Source organism: Crocuta crocuta, unplaced genomic scaffold (genome assembly GCF_008692635.1).
Source record: "Crocuta crocuta isolate KB4526 unplaced genomic scaffold, BGI_CrCroc_1.0 scaffold57, whole genome shotgun sequence".
Taxonomy (NCBI): Eukaryota; Metazoa; Chordata; class Mammalia; order Carnivora; family Hyaenidae; genus Crocuta; species Crocuta crocuta.
In genome coordinates this window covers 4,221,474-4,235,733 of record NW_027532163.1, presented here as the reverse complement: position 1 = coordinate 4,235,733, position 14,260 = coordinate 4,221,474, and the positions used below count along the sequence as shown (strand labels likewise).

Below are 14,260 nucleotides of genomic sequence, written 5' to 3'. Positions count from 1 at the left end.
GGGGTGTCGCGCAGGTACTGCCGGGGTGGGAGCTCTCCGGGGAGAGCCGAGGGCAGGGCAGCTGCGGGAGGCCCCTGTTGGCCTCCGACTGGGGTGTCACTGCGGGGCCGCCCCCATGTTGCGCTTTCCGACCTGTTTCCCATCCTTCCGGGTGGTGGGAGAGAAGCAGCTGCCGCAGGAGATCATTTTCCTGGTCNGCGCCTTGCAGACTGCCCCAGCCTCAGTTTCCCGTTCTGTGGACTTGCTGGGCCGCCCGTGTACCACGCCCTTTCCAAGCAGCTGTGAACCTTACGTGAAAGTATAAGGGCCTGTGTAAGGGAAAGATAATTGATGTGCTCGTTTTCCGTATTCCATGGCAAAAACAACAGTTTTCACACAGCACAGTCACACAGTCCTGCATTCCCGAGTCTCTTTGAGTCATTTATTTGTTAAATGGGCTTTTTTAAAAACCTGTAATGCATCACTCATGAACTAGACATAGTAGATCCACAGACCTTGCCCTAAATTTGCATAGGGTTTTGTAACAACAGAAGAGTTACTGTCATTCTGTAGCTGCAAATGTGCATGCATGTAGCTGCCACAGAGGTGGTGTTTAAAAATCTAGAATCTGTTGTCCAGGCTCTGTACTCTGGGCTGGATAGCTACCTCCTGTTAAAAATACCTTTAAGTTGAGCAAGAGAGTGGACTGTCCCTGCGTGTCCTCAAGTTGGCATTTCTCGTTCTTAGCACGTTAGAGTTCATCAGGTCTAAACCCGCTGTATCTACCTTTCTCCCGAGAGTTTTTAATTACCTGGCAGCCATTTTGTAAGGAAACCTTCAGCTGTGCATCTTTCCTCCTTTGGCCTTTGGGCAGGTTTCCTGATAGTTCCCTGGCCAGGGGAGAGTTGTGCTGTGTGCAGACACACTTGGAAACTAGGTGGTAAGGAACACTTAGCAGCCTGCAAAGCCGCATCACTATAGTGACTCCTAATAACTCTCCCCAGGTACCCGTGTCTCCTTTCTCAAGGCCCTCTTGTGAAGTCTTCTGGTCTCTTTCCTTTGCCACTGTGCCTCGGAAATCCTCGTGCTCTAGACAGGAGGGCAGATAGTGCAGCCACAGCTCCTAGTGTAGGAGTGAGGGGAGAGAATGGGGCCTGAGTCCCACTAGGTGTGCGTGGGCACTTGTGTCGCTGTTCTCAGTGAAGAAGAAAAAGTGCTGTATAGGAGTGAGGATGGAGAAGAGAATTTTGGAGTTGGGGGAGAAAGGCATATATGAAAGGCTGGCAAGGCAAGTGGACTAGGGGAATTTAGTAAGATTGCTGGTTGGTGTTAAGAGCCACAGGGAGTTAGTGGTCTTGTAGTTTGAGAGGGAACCTTGTGAGCACGGTTGTTTCTGCTGTTCTGTGGGACTGTGTGGGCACAGGCATCATTGGGTTTAACCAGGGTAGTTTTGCAAGTGTGACCTAGCAAGAGGGATGCAAGAGAGTTAAAGTTACATGGAAGAGGAGCGATTGTAATGACGCACCTTGGATTCTAACATGATTAAGTGTGGAAGTGGTGTGTGTGAGTGAGGGATGGTGAGTAGGTGGACTCAGTGGGTTGTATGGCTTGGTTCATACTTGGTGGAGAAATTGCAGTTGGTTATTAGTAGGGATGAGCCGGAAGAGTAGAAGCAGTGATGGAAAGTGGGAGGTTTGGAACACTATGGCAGCACTTGTAGCTGTAATGACAAAGGTCAAGGGCATGACCCTGGGAGTGACTGAGGTGAGTTGAAAACGCCATCATTAGAAGAAAGGCAGTTGAGAACTGAAAAGCTAGGACATCATAGCTCTTGAAATCCCTGTGAATGATGAGGAACAGTGTTAGGAAGCATGAATGAGGCAGGGAGGAGTCCAGATCCTCCAGGAATGAGGAGAATGGCCTCGGGCTCTTTAGATGACTGTAGTTAAGCGTCGTAGTAGGTGGCATGATGTGACTGCGTCTGTTCAAAGAGTATTTTAGAGAAGAAAAGTCATCCAGAAATGGCATCGGGCAACAAGTAGGAAACCTGCTTCATCTGCTGGCCAGGTGGTATGGGGAACACAGGGTACAGAACGGCTGTCACCTGAGAATCCTGCAGGGAAGCAGTGTCCTTGGGTGAGAAGCCCGTTTCAGAGAAGAGAATGAAGATGTGGAGATCTAAAGGATAGCTGACTGTGAACTCCAGAGGGCACAGAGGAAGCGTTTCAGAAGTAGGGAGTGTCAGGGATGGCTCCAAAAAGAGCATGGAGTTTAGGGGATGAAGGGTTCCTTGGGAGGCCTGGCTTCCCTGTGGGGCCCCTGTGCCAGGAGTGAAGGGCACTATGAGACAGGGCAGGGAGAGGGGGGCTGAGACGGTGTGGGAGGGGCTGCGGGAGCACTCGCAGTTCTGAGGCCTTTCCTTCCTTTTTTTTCAATGCTTGGATAGAGGATGGAGTGGGGGCAGCGTTATTTTTGAATCAGTAGGAGCTCTGGTGCTCCATCTTGACCCTCCATGGTGGGAATTTACCCAAGTGGAAGTGGAAGTTTAGAATGACTAAGTGACCCATCCAGGCTCTATGGCCAGTACGTGACACAGCTGAAATTTGATCCCGAGGTGTCTGATTCCAAGTTTAGTGTTATTTGACCATATGACAGCTACCTTTCTAGTCCTGCTTATGTTATTTCTTTTTTTTTCATCATCATCTTGGACAACCTCATTCCTTTTGAAAAGGTAAGTCTCTTGTTGACCTAGAAGATAGGAAAATGTGTAGAGTACGGGATCAAATTGGATCTTGTTTCACCCATCTTTTTGAATATATCTTAGGTACATTTAGACCCTTCTAAATTCTTCTAATTTCTTCTGATAGCTAAATATTATGCTTGAGATTGTTTTTTTAAATGTTTATTTTTGAGAGAGAGAGTGTATGTGTGTGTATGTGCCCATGCTCGTGGGGGAGGGGCAGAGAGAGGGGGATACAGAGGATCCAAAGTGGGCAGGGAGCCCCAGGAACCACGAGATCATGACCTGAGCCAAAGTCGGATGCTTAACTGACTGAGCCACCTAGGTTCCCCTACTTGAGATTATGTTTAAAGAATTTATAGGAGGGATCTAGGTTTATTTCATCTTTGGAAATGGAGTTTTTATTTTTTGCCGTTGTATCTGCTTTGTCTTAGGTTTTACTTCATCGACTTGCAAGCTTTCATCGAGTTTGGAGCTTTCCACCAAATGAAAATACAGGAAAGGAAGTGACCTGTCTGGCTTGGAGACCAGATGGCAAACGTAATGATAGGCTTATTTAAAATTACATTACTATTCACAAAAAGTATTTTGTAAAGAAAGCTTATTTCCAGAAAAAATTTATTGTTATATTCTTTTTGTATACTAAGTATCAGTTTGGAAACTTTGTTTTTTGGAATGCTTTAAAGTGCTTTCATAGAACTGAGGTTAATTTTACTATGTTGTTTCTTGGCAGAACTCTTTCTAAAATGAAATCTGACTTCTTGGCAAAGATAACTCCTAAAATGAAATCTGATGGGATATACAAAATACTTAGGTTTTATTCCTTATGCTGTCTTGTCCTGCACTGATGGCCCAAGCTTCATCCACCATTCACTAGTCCATTCAGTGCCACTGTGGCCTTTTCTCCCAAAAATGAATGTTAGCATTAAGTGTGTGGCTCATAAATATTCTCTCTTCACGAATGCTTGCCTCTCCTGAAGGACTCTCAGCTCTGACCCCTGCCTTCCATTTCTGTATGATCCTTCTCCCGTTGCCCTTTATTTTGTAGCTTGTTGTGGCTTTGGCAACTGAACTCTCTCCTTCAGTGTGTTGTTTTATAATGACAGTAGATATTTGAGCTGTTGGGCAGATACAGTCAATACAGTAAGATGCTGTAAATTATATGGCTTCAAGTTCATCTGTTACCATTGATGCTTTAAGAAGAAAAGCTGAATTGTTTTTGTAAAATGATATGTACTCCACATTGCTCACTTTTTTTCCTAGTAAATATAAATGAGTATGCAAAAGCACCCTGAAAGCCCCAGCTGTTTCTAGCTGTACTCAATTTATTCAGCTCTTATTTTAGCTTTTTTTTTTTTTAAAGTATGTGTAGAATTAGAGGGCTTTATAAGTAACATCTAGAGACCTTGTATTCTTCATCCAAAAACACCAGAATCTCAACTACAAATCATGAAAGTCACTGTATGTTGACATGTATATATCTATATCTATCTCTCTATATGTGTATTACATATATATGTAATATATGTATGTCTGTATTTATGTGTATTACACATATATGTGTATGTGTAATACACATATATATATATATCTATATATCTACATCTACATATAGATTTTTTAATCATTAAAGATATACCTTGTGGTTTTGGACAGTTAAATAAAGTTTTGTTAAGTAATGATTATTTCAAGGTTGCTTTAAATTGTTTTGAAGAAAAGGAACCTGGATTGCCTCACATCCAGCAAAATTGCAGGTCTTGGTATATGGCGAAACTCATAGCCCTCTACATAGAAATTCCTAAATTGGGTTTGTTAGGAAGATGTCAGTGACTTATGTGGAGCAATTGTACAAGATAATTCAGCCACAGTGAAAGGAAGAAGACTCCTCAGTATTTGATGGCCTTGTTTCTCAGGAAGGGTTAGAAATAAAAGGGAAATACAAAACCTAAGAACCAAGCAGATGTAATCGCCTCTTATATTTTAGTGTTTCCAAGACCAGCAGATCTTGGCGATCTGCTATTGTTTATCCTGTTTATTGTTTATTGTATATCCTGTTTATTGTTAAGACCTGTTCTGTATCTCTGCTTGGTAACAGCGTTCCAGTTCAGAGGCTTTGAGGTGTAAGAGGGTAAGTGCAGCACATGAGAAAGTAGTAGGTTGCTCATGAAAGTTTGAGCCTTTGCAGATAAGCTTAGATAACAGCAAAACTCCATGCAAAGATATCCTTCAGTTTTTAAAATATTAGAGGAAGGATTTTTAGGTTAAATAATTTCTATGATTATGATGCCTTTAAAATAATAAAACTGGGCATGAAGTGAAATAGCCTTTTAGTTTTCTCGAATCTTGCTGTAATTTATCTTGATTGTTTCTTCTTGTTTCAGTTTTGGCCTTTGCTCTTGCTGACACCAAGAAAATTGTTCTGTGTGATGTAGAAAAACCTGAAAGCTTGCACTCTTTTTCCGTGGAGGCTCCGGTTTCTTGTATGCATTGGATGGAAGTGACTGCAGAAAGCAGGTGGGGTCACACGCAGAGAACCCCCATAGTGACAGCAAGGCAATCACACAGCTTCTGGTTTTTCACATGGAGACTTAAGGGTGTCTGAGTGTTGACCATGGACACATTGCATTTAACTTTGGGCTTTAAGTTTGTCAAGATGACCTTTTTTAATGCTTTGTTAGATTTTTTTTCTTCTAAAAATAAATGTTTTCTTTATTGGAGCAATAGTACCTGAATGGCTAAGATTTTTCTTTGCTTTTTTATTTTTAGTAGTTTATACCAGTGATTTATACTTTCAAGTAATAGAAAATAAAATTACTAATTAGCAAATGGAGGTTTTATTTTTCTTTTCACCATCTATTTCCAGCAGAGCTTGGTTCTTTTGCATCTTAGTAAATGTCCTGAGTACCAAAGTGCTATATCGAGCACCCTGTTCCGATGCTAAATGAGTTCTTTCTGTATCCATGGTCCTGATAGTTTCCTAGCTTCATGAAAATAACTTTTTGTCTTAATCTACAATCAAGTAATATACCAGGCCTGCAGTAAAGATGGTGTAAAGGATAAGTGGGTTTTGCTAATACTGAAAATAAAAGGTGTTGGGGTTTTTTTTGAGGAAATACAATAATTTTGTTTTCAATAGCTTTTCCTTAAATTTTAAGTTATTATCAGATTAACCAAGGGCGAGTCTGTGAAGAATTGGATAACAAGGATCTAGCCTGGCATTTGAAATTCACCATAGATAAAACAGTGAATATAGCAAATCTAGATATTTGCTACCCATCATTAAATAATGCAGGGTAAGCAAATGGTCAGGTGACTGTATAGATGCTTAGAGGAGCAGAGTATACCGTGTCATTTCTGTGACATTCTAGGTACCTGCTAAGTGTATCTCTAACATACTTCCTACTAATAATTTAGAAATATAATGTGGAGATTCCAGGGTCTCAAAAGATGCCTAGTTTGAGTGAAAGTGGGAAAAAAATGTTTGCCAAGCCACCACTTTTTCACCTTTTCACTCATTTATTACCAACCATATATGGAGGTAGAATTGAAAAAAGCAGATAAATAATAGTAAAACCTTGGTTTGCAAGCATAAGTCGTTCTGGAAACCTGCTTGTAATCTAAAGCACTCATATATCAAAGTGAATTTCAAGAATCATTGGCTCAGTTGTGATCATGCAACATTTGGCATCAGGTACTGCTCATATTGCAAGAGTTCTCTCGTTTATCAGGTTAAAATTTATTAGAAATGTTTGCTCATCTTGCTGAACACTCGCAGAACAAGTTATTCTCAACCCAGGTCATTTCAGAATACATGATGTCATTTTATATACCTGCCAGGTTGTCAATTCCCCAAATGTATGTAAGCCATTGAACCCACAGTTAAAAGGATACAATAACTGCGGTGTTCTCTAAAATTATTCTTGGTACTCATCTGTTCAGTGTTCTTAGGTGAGAGTTAAGAATACACAGAGAAAATTGTTTATTAATTTTCTAAGTATAAAGTGGCTGGATTATTATTTTTTTGGCAGAAATAAAGCCTCTTGTAAATTAACAATTTTCTATTTTTCTGTTTCTTGTTTGTGATTGCCATAATGACTATTTTACAGTAGTAAAATATGTGTGACATACTGTTTACTTTATTAAATAGTAAAAATGCTATTTTTAAAAGAAATACTCATATATATATATATAAAACCGAGTATTTCTTTTAAAAATAGCATTTTTTAATAAAAAAACAAGTAGAATCTTTGGTATTTTTGTAATGCCTTTTTGCTTTTCTTTTCAGTGTTCTAACATCTTTTTATAATGCTGAAGATGAATCAAATCTTCTCTTACCTAAACTACCTACACTGCCAAAAAAGTAAGTATCAGAGTTTAATTTCATTGCAGATTTCTCTTTCCTTTACTTTTAATACTGTGATAATTTTCTTATGTGTTTTAAAATATATATTTCTATTATTTTTTAAACCAATCTCTGTTTTTCTCTAGTTATAGCAACACCTCAAAAATATTTAGGTAAGCGATGCCTTTTTTGTTTTCAGTATGATAATCTTTTATTCATTGAAACATATACTTGAAAAGTAACCTAATTTATTTTTATATTTTAGTGAAGAAAATTCGGATGAAATTATTAAGCTTTTGGGAGACGTCAGGTAAGTCTTGCAAATATCTTAAATGACAAGTCTAATTTCTTTAAGTTGCTACCTGAAGCAGAATTTAGGGTTTCAAGGACAGTTCCTTTATTTGTCATGGTATTTCATTGCTGACAAACCTCTGAACAATACACAGACATTAGTTATCGATGACTTGTTTGTGTACGGTCTTTGATTGTGTCGAGTGTAATAACGCTGTAATGTACCTTTATTCTAATAAGTAAAGGAGGTTAGAAGGTACTAGAGTTTCTAAAATTTAAGTTTAAATATTCCAAATTTTTTAAGCCCTTTTAATATACATGTAACATCAGAGCCATGATACATGATACAACTGATAGCACTTTGTATGAGCAAGGATTGTGTTGTGATTGAGAGTATATAAATATAGTGATTGCGAAAATACCGAATCCTTATTTTACTGTAAACTGATGTTTTTAGGCTAGAACAAATTTATGTTCCTTTGAGAAAAGGAGTAGCCCACTGTGATTGAATATCGAGTATTGGTGAATTTGGTGTTTCAGTTCTCACGTGGGGGAGCCTCACTTTGCACGTTATTTGAGAGCAAGAACAATTTCTGTCTCCGTTTAAGAACACAGTCTTCTCTGTTGTCCTCAGCTTGTTGCATTACTTTTAATTAGGCTGAATATTCTTGTCCTCGGAGGAAGCTCTGGATTTATTGAGCTCTATGCCTATGGAATGTTCAAGATTGCTCGAGTCACAGGGGTAAGTTTTCCTTTAAAATTTTCTATATCTTTTATTTCTCAGAATATACCACCTAGAATACACCAGCCACCTGATTTATGGAAAAAGAATGAGACACTATCTTTTTTTTTCCTCAGTTTCAGTTATTGGCATTCTTCATTTTTAAATATTAAGAGGATAATTTTCTTACTAAGATAAATATTGATATGGTACCTATGACGATCAGGGACTATTAGCGGAATTAGTCAAGTTTTTCATAACAAAAAGATCTGGAGGACAGACACACTTGATGATGATTGTATGTTTTTGTAGCCTGTAGTCTGGGGGAGCTACACTTTGTGATCAGGGTGTGAGGACGTCACAGAAGCTATCTTCTGCTTATAATGGGTCTGCCGTGGTCTTCTCCGTAGCTTTTCCGTCCTGCTCTCGCCATTCCTGAGAGGGATAGAAAATATTGTTGGCTCTCCAGCACTTGATTTGGGCCCTTGATGGAGGGGTGTGTGCACGTGTGTCTCCTTGTGGAGGAGGCAGACAAATACCTTCGTCTCCCACACGTGTGGAAGGAGCCAGGCATGTGTGTTTCTGCTTTTCAGAGATCTGTGAATTTTTGTTCCCTGTATTGTAAGCAGACGCAGTGTAGCGCTAATCCTAAGTAGCGCGGGGTATTTGACTGTTTTCCAGATCGTCGGTACTTGTCTCGCATTATGTTTATCCAGTGATTTGAAATCACTCTCCGTGGTCACAGAGGTTTCTGCAGGTGGTGCTTCAGAGGTTTCCTACTTCCAGGTGAGTATGGAAGCCTGGTAGCAGCACAGAGTAGAGATTTTTAAGATTTTGACAGGTTTTTATTATCCTCATCTTCGAGTTCTTTTTTTTTTTTTTTTTTATGTTTTATTTATTTCTAGGAGAGAGAGAGAGAGAGAGACAGCGTGAGCAGGGGAGGGTCAGAGAGAGAGGGAGTCACAGACCGAAACAGGCTCCAGGCTCTGAGCTGGCAGTCAGCACAGAGCCCGATGCGGTGCTCGAACCCACGAACCGCGAGATCATGACCTAAGCGAAAGTCGGATGCTTAACCGACTAAGCCACCCAGGCGCCCCTCATCTTCGAGTTCTAATGGTTATTAAAACAAAGGAAAAAACCAAAACAACTTGGAGCTTCTGAATCTCATATTTAAAATCTTATTCTAGTGAACACTATTACTCCTGTGGCCCAGTGTAGTTTTCATAAAAACAGTGTTTTGATGGTTTATTAATGACCATATTAATTGGTTGCTAAACCAGTTCATCTTTGTACCGAGTGTGTTCTTAGGGCTCTGATCCTAATAATAATAATAATAGCTAGTATTTATTAAGTGTTTAATATGTGCCAAGTACTGAGTGATTCATTGTGGTCCTTTTGAATCCTCACCGCAACCTAATAGGTGGGTCCGATTATTATCCGCATATTATAGATAAGAAAATGAGCGCACAGAAAAATGGCAGAACTTGTTCGGTGTCGTGCATTTAGGAAGTGACACTGGGCAGTCTGGCTCCAGAGTTGGTGCTCTTAACCAACACATTTCCTCTTGTGTAAGATGATCACTTAATGTTGGCGAAAACCTTCTGTGTGTTGTTGTATGCTGCTTGTATTGTAGGTTGTGGGAGCTGTGTTGGGCTCCTATAGAGTATTTAGATGGTGGCCTTGGCTTTAAGAAAATCTTCCCTAGATTTTTTTTTTTAAGTAATCTCTACACCCAACGTGAGGCTCGAACTCACAATCCTGAGATCAAGAGTTGCACGTTTCATCAACTGAGCCAGCCAGACGCCCCTTCCCTAGATGTTTATACCAAATAACCCAGCTACTTAGCCAAGGATGCATGAATTCTCAAACAGATGTAGGTCAGAATGATGCAGAATGCACTGTGTATGATGCTTTCCGGTATTTGTTGTTCTATCAGAGCATCAGGGAACTCTTGACTCCCTGAGGCTCCGGAATAGTTGTTCACATTTGCTCTTCCTCTTAAAGTTCTGGGAAAATATGACTTCTAGGATTGCAGTTCATGCTATAGTAAGATGATAATACTATTTCTTTGAAGTTGATGATGGATATTCTTTTAAAAAACAGCTTTATTGAGAGATCATTCTTGTACCATTGTAATAGATAGTTATTATGTATTTATCAGGAATATGTAGTTTTTAAAAAACTTTTTACATGTATTTGTAATCATTTTTTTAATTTCTCAGAATAGTGTTATGAAATAGATTATTATCTTTATTTGGCTATGGAGAGGGGATTGTTAACCTAGAGAGGGTAATCTGTGGTCGGGTAAACATGGCAGATTAGAAAATCCTACAGTTCTGTTCTGTTAGTCTCCAAAGTCCTAGGCTCCCAGGGAGCAGAATTTGGTCATCGTCTTTCTGATAAGTTAGACCTCGACTCTTCTAAACTGTAAGATTTTTTTTTTGAGCTGGGAGGGACTTTTTTTTTTTATCTTTAAAAAGAGTGTGTGTGATTATAACTTACTTTATTTTGACTTTACAGCTTGAAACCAACCTGTTGTACTCCTTCTTACCTGAAGTAACTCGGATGGCTAGAAAGTTTACTCACATTTCAGCTCTTTTACAGGTATTTATTTATATCTCATTTTATGTGAATATTTACTATAAGTTTTTAATAGTCTATAAAACACAGATTTTATTTTGTAAAGCTAACTCTCTGTGGTGTAAACATGTCTGTTTGATAATCTAATAATATCCCTTAAAGCAAGAAAAAGGGATTTAATTGAAAAATCTCTTCCCACCCATCTCTTTTGCTCCAGAAGAAAAAGAAATAGTAGTTTAAATTTTTTAAAAACATTCCTGTAAGTGAAATAACATTTTGGAATTTTAAAAGCTTTATTGCAAATAAAGCATTATGGAGAACAGCCATCCTATCAATTTTCTTTTTATGCTAATAAACCCACCCCAAATTAGCTTGTGATACTGTAGGTCAGTGTCTTAGTTAGCAGTCAGGGCTGGCCTCAGCCAGAGTTCTGTGGACCCGGACCAGGACGCTCATCTCAGCGGGGCCTGGTCATGCATCAGCGGTCAGCTGGCTGGTCTCAGTGTCCCTTAGTCATGATGGCTCCTCATTCATCATCTCCAGCAGGCTCACTCAGGCTCGTCCGTGATGTGGTGGCCTCAGCAGGGGTGTCGAGTACAAGTGGACATGTGCGAAACCTTTTGAGGCCCTGGACTCAGTGTCCCTTTTGCTGTTTGTTGGTCACAGCAAGGCATGAGGTCAGCCCAGGTGGCTAGAAATGGACTCCGCGTCTGTATAGAGGAGCTACAACAATTGTGTCTTTTCTTTTTCAGTCTGACACAGTCACTGACTGACTGGATGTCAAAGATTTCTGGAGATCAGTGTCTGTTTAAGGATTCTGTTTGAAAATTGTATAGCTGACTAAACCAGCATATTGACAGTTAGTGTAAATGAAACATACATAAAAAGCTGGAGGATGTCTGTTTTACCAGATAAAACTTTAATTTCAAAGTGTTTGATGGGTAAGTGATTATTAAATATTAGCTGTGGTCTTCTCTTTCTCAGGCTGAGTTAAAAATGATTGAAAGTAAATTCTGGATTTCTTTGAGATAGTTGAGAGTAAAAGGCATGTATTAGCACATTGATTTACATTTTTTTTTTTAACATTTTAACATTTTTTTTCTTCTTGTTAATAGTATATAAATTTGTCACTAACATGTATGTGTGAAGCGTGGGAAGAAATACTGATGCAGATGGATTCTCGTCTCACCAAGTTTGTGCAGGTAACGTTCGTGGCATTTTCCTTGGAAGGAGTGAAAGAATGCACGGTGTCCTCTTCTACTTTATGAGATGCCAGGGGAAACTGGTCTGATTTGGAAGAGGCAGAGGTCAGGATCTCAGATGGTTTGGTCTAACCTCACACTGTCTCCCCAGAGGACAGGCTCTCCTCCCACTGGTGCAGTGTAGGTGGGGACGGGGTGTGGAGTGGAGGGGTGGGCACAGGGGAGTGAGGGTCAGTGGTGGTGGAAGAGCTGACCGGCTGCTTTCCAGTAACTGATAGTTCACGTAATCAGTTTAAATATGGATTTGAAGGAAGGTTAAGGAAAAGGAAGGGAGTCTTGCTCCTGTTAATTTTAGTTCTGAATCATACATATGCTTATAATTTTCAAAATACACGTCATTATTTTATCCCTTTTGTCTAGGAGAAGAGCACAACCACTTCAGTGCAAGATGAATTCATGCACTTGCTGTTGTGGGGGAAAGCAAGGTAGTAAACTCACACTGGTTGCCCTTGCGTTTTCTTCTTTTTTTTTACAGTAGTTTTTTCATTTCAAAAGTAATTCATATTCATTGTAAAAAAAAAAAAAGGAAAGAAAATTCTGGTGCACAAGAGTAAAAAATAGTATATATCTTTTTAGACTTTTCCATGCATTTTTTTTTATGTAAATCTAATCATTTTCTGTTATATTTCCAAATGTATAAAAAATATTTTAATTTTATATGGTCAGATCCGTCTTTTCTTTTGTAGTATCTGCCTTCATGTTATTCTTAAAAAGACCTTTTCCATCCTAAGAGTATTCAAAGATTGAACTGTATTTTCTTCCAGAGTTTTTCTGTGGTGTATATTATATTCTATTCACATGTTCCAGATGTGATTTATTAGGTTATATGCTGTGGAGGACTGACTTCTTCTTTCCTGAAGGTTTATGTAATTGCCCAGCATAATTTATTGAGTATCACATTTTGTCCTTAGGAGTTTGTTGAAATGTTATTTTAGCATTCAGTACCTCTTAAATATAGATCAGTCTGTTTCTGGACTTTTTTTATTCCTGTTTTTTGTCCTTTTGTGAGCATAACAAAGTCTTAATTTTTGTTGGACTATTTCTTTTTGTTTATTTTGCTTAAAAATGTTTTTACTTTGAAATTTAAAAGTTTTTAGTGATGCATTCAGAATTTGAATGGAGAAGACTAAAAATACTTTTCTTTTCATTGTAGTGCTGAACTTCAGACCCTCTTAATGAACCAGTTAACAGTAAAGGTGCAGTTAAAGTATCTTTTTATTTAAATGCCCATGTTCACATGCCTAATTTTTTTTTTAGAGCAGCATGCAATATCTTATATGCTAAATATATTTTTTTCTCTTAATTAGGGCTTAAAAAAGCTTGGCCAGTCTATAGAGTCGTCATATTCCAGTATACAAAAATTGGTTATAAGTCACTTACAGAGGTATGAAGGTGGTGTCGAATTTTTGGCATTGCTTCTATGTATACATGGTGTTGGTGTTCCTTCATCATCTTGCATTTTTCATTTTGAGCTTTTTCTAGCTGAAATTGTTGCTTTGGCACTTGAGTGAGGGAAATCTTGGAGTGCCCAAGATTTTTAAAGGATCGATAATGGTAATTCTGCAGATAGTTTTCAGACATCTTTTTACCAGTCTAGGTTCTCTGTCTGGCCTTTTCTCTCAGCCACATGACCAGGAGTAACTGGAAATCCAGAATGGTCATATGGCTGGCCTGAAGTTACTAAGTGTCACAGTCAGACTCCGTCTCTGACCTTCAGGTCTTGTGCTGTTTCTATCCCCAGCTCCCTTGGTGAAGCAGTTTGCACATGGATGTTCAGTCAACGTTTGACTTAAATTTTGATAAATCCCTTTATGCTGAGGGCTTAGCCCTGTCTACGTCGCCTCTCCCTTGGATCACTGCAGTGCCGTCTGGCCTGGTTTCCAGTTCACATGGACATTTGTGCCCCTCAAATGTATTCCCCATAGCGGATCTGATCATGTTACTCTTCCTTACAAACTTACAAACTTCCAGCACCCTTCTGTTGTTCTTAGGACCTAGACCTCTGCGCGGCCTTTAACACGCCTGCCTCTCTGCTTCATGCACACTGGTGACTTTCTCAGACTTGACTTTTTTTCTTCCTACCCAGGGCTTCTGTGCATCTGTCTTGCCTTCTGGGACACTCCCACCCACTTCTTCATTCACACTCTTTAGATCTCAGCTCAAATACCACTTTTCCCGAGAAGCCTTCCCTAATCCCAAATTACACTTGCATCTGTGTGCATTTCCTCCATTCCATTATGGTAGTTGGAATGATACACTGTCTGTGGCTGTGACTGTCCTCCCCCTTAGACTGTCAGTGCCATGAGGTTGTGTTCACTAGGATGTCCCTAGTGCATAGCACAGTG

The 14,260-nt window shown here is 39.3% G+C and overlaps 1 protein-coding gene across 1 annotated transcript in view; it reads left to right on the top strand.

Annotated features, from left to right (window-relative positions):
* The first annotated feature begins 35 nt into the window (after positions 1–35).
* ANAPC4 (anaphase promoting complex subunit 4) overlaps positions 36–14,260 on the top strand; it is a 31,897-nt gene continuing 17,672 nt past the window's right edge. The window contains exons 1-13 of the mRNA XM_077776605.1: positions 36–298; positions 3,154–3,259; positions 5,101–5,233; positions 7,005–7,079; positions 7,208–7,234; positions 7,327–7,371; positions 8,010–8,094; positions 8,755–8,859; positions 10,594–10,677; positions 11,769–11,855; positions 12,276–12,340; positions 13,069–13,111; positions 13,223–13,299. Of these exons, the coding sequence (XP_077632731.1) occupies positions 116–298; positions 3,154–3,259; positions 5,101–5,233; positions 7,005–7,079; positions 7,208–7,234; positions 7,327–7,371; positions 8,010–8,094; positions 8,755–8,859; positions 10,594–10,677; positions 11,769–11,855; positions 12,276–12,340; positions 13,069–13,111; positions 13,223–13,299 (1,115 nt within the window). The 5' untranslated portion in view covers positions 36–115. The remainder of the gene's footprint in view (positions 299–3,153; positions 3,260–5,100; positions 5,234–7,004; positions 7,080–7,207; positions 7,235–7,326; positions 7,372–8,009; positions 8,095–8,754; positions 8,860–10,593; positions 10,678–11,768; positions 11,856–12,275; positions 12,341–13,068; positions 13,112–13,222; positions 13,300–14,260) is intronic.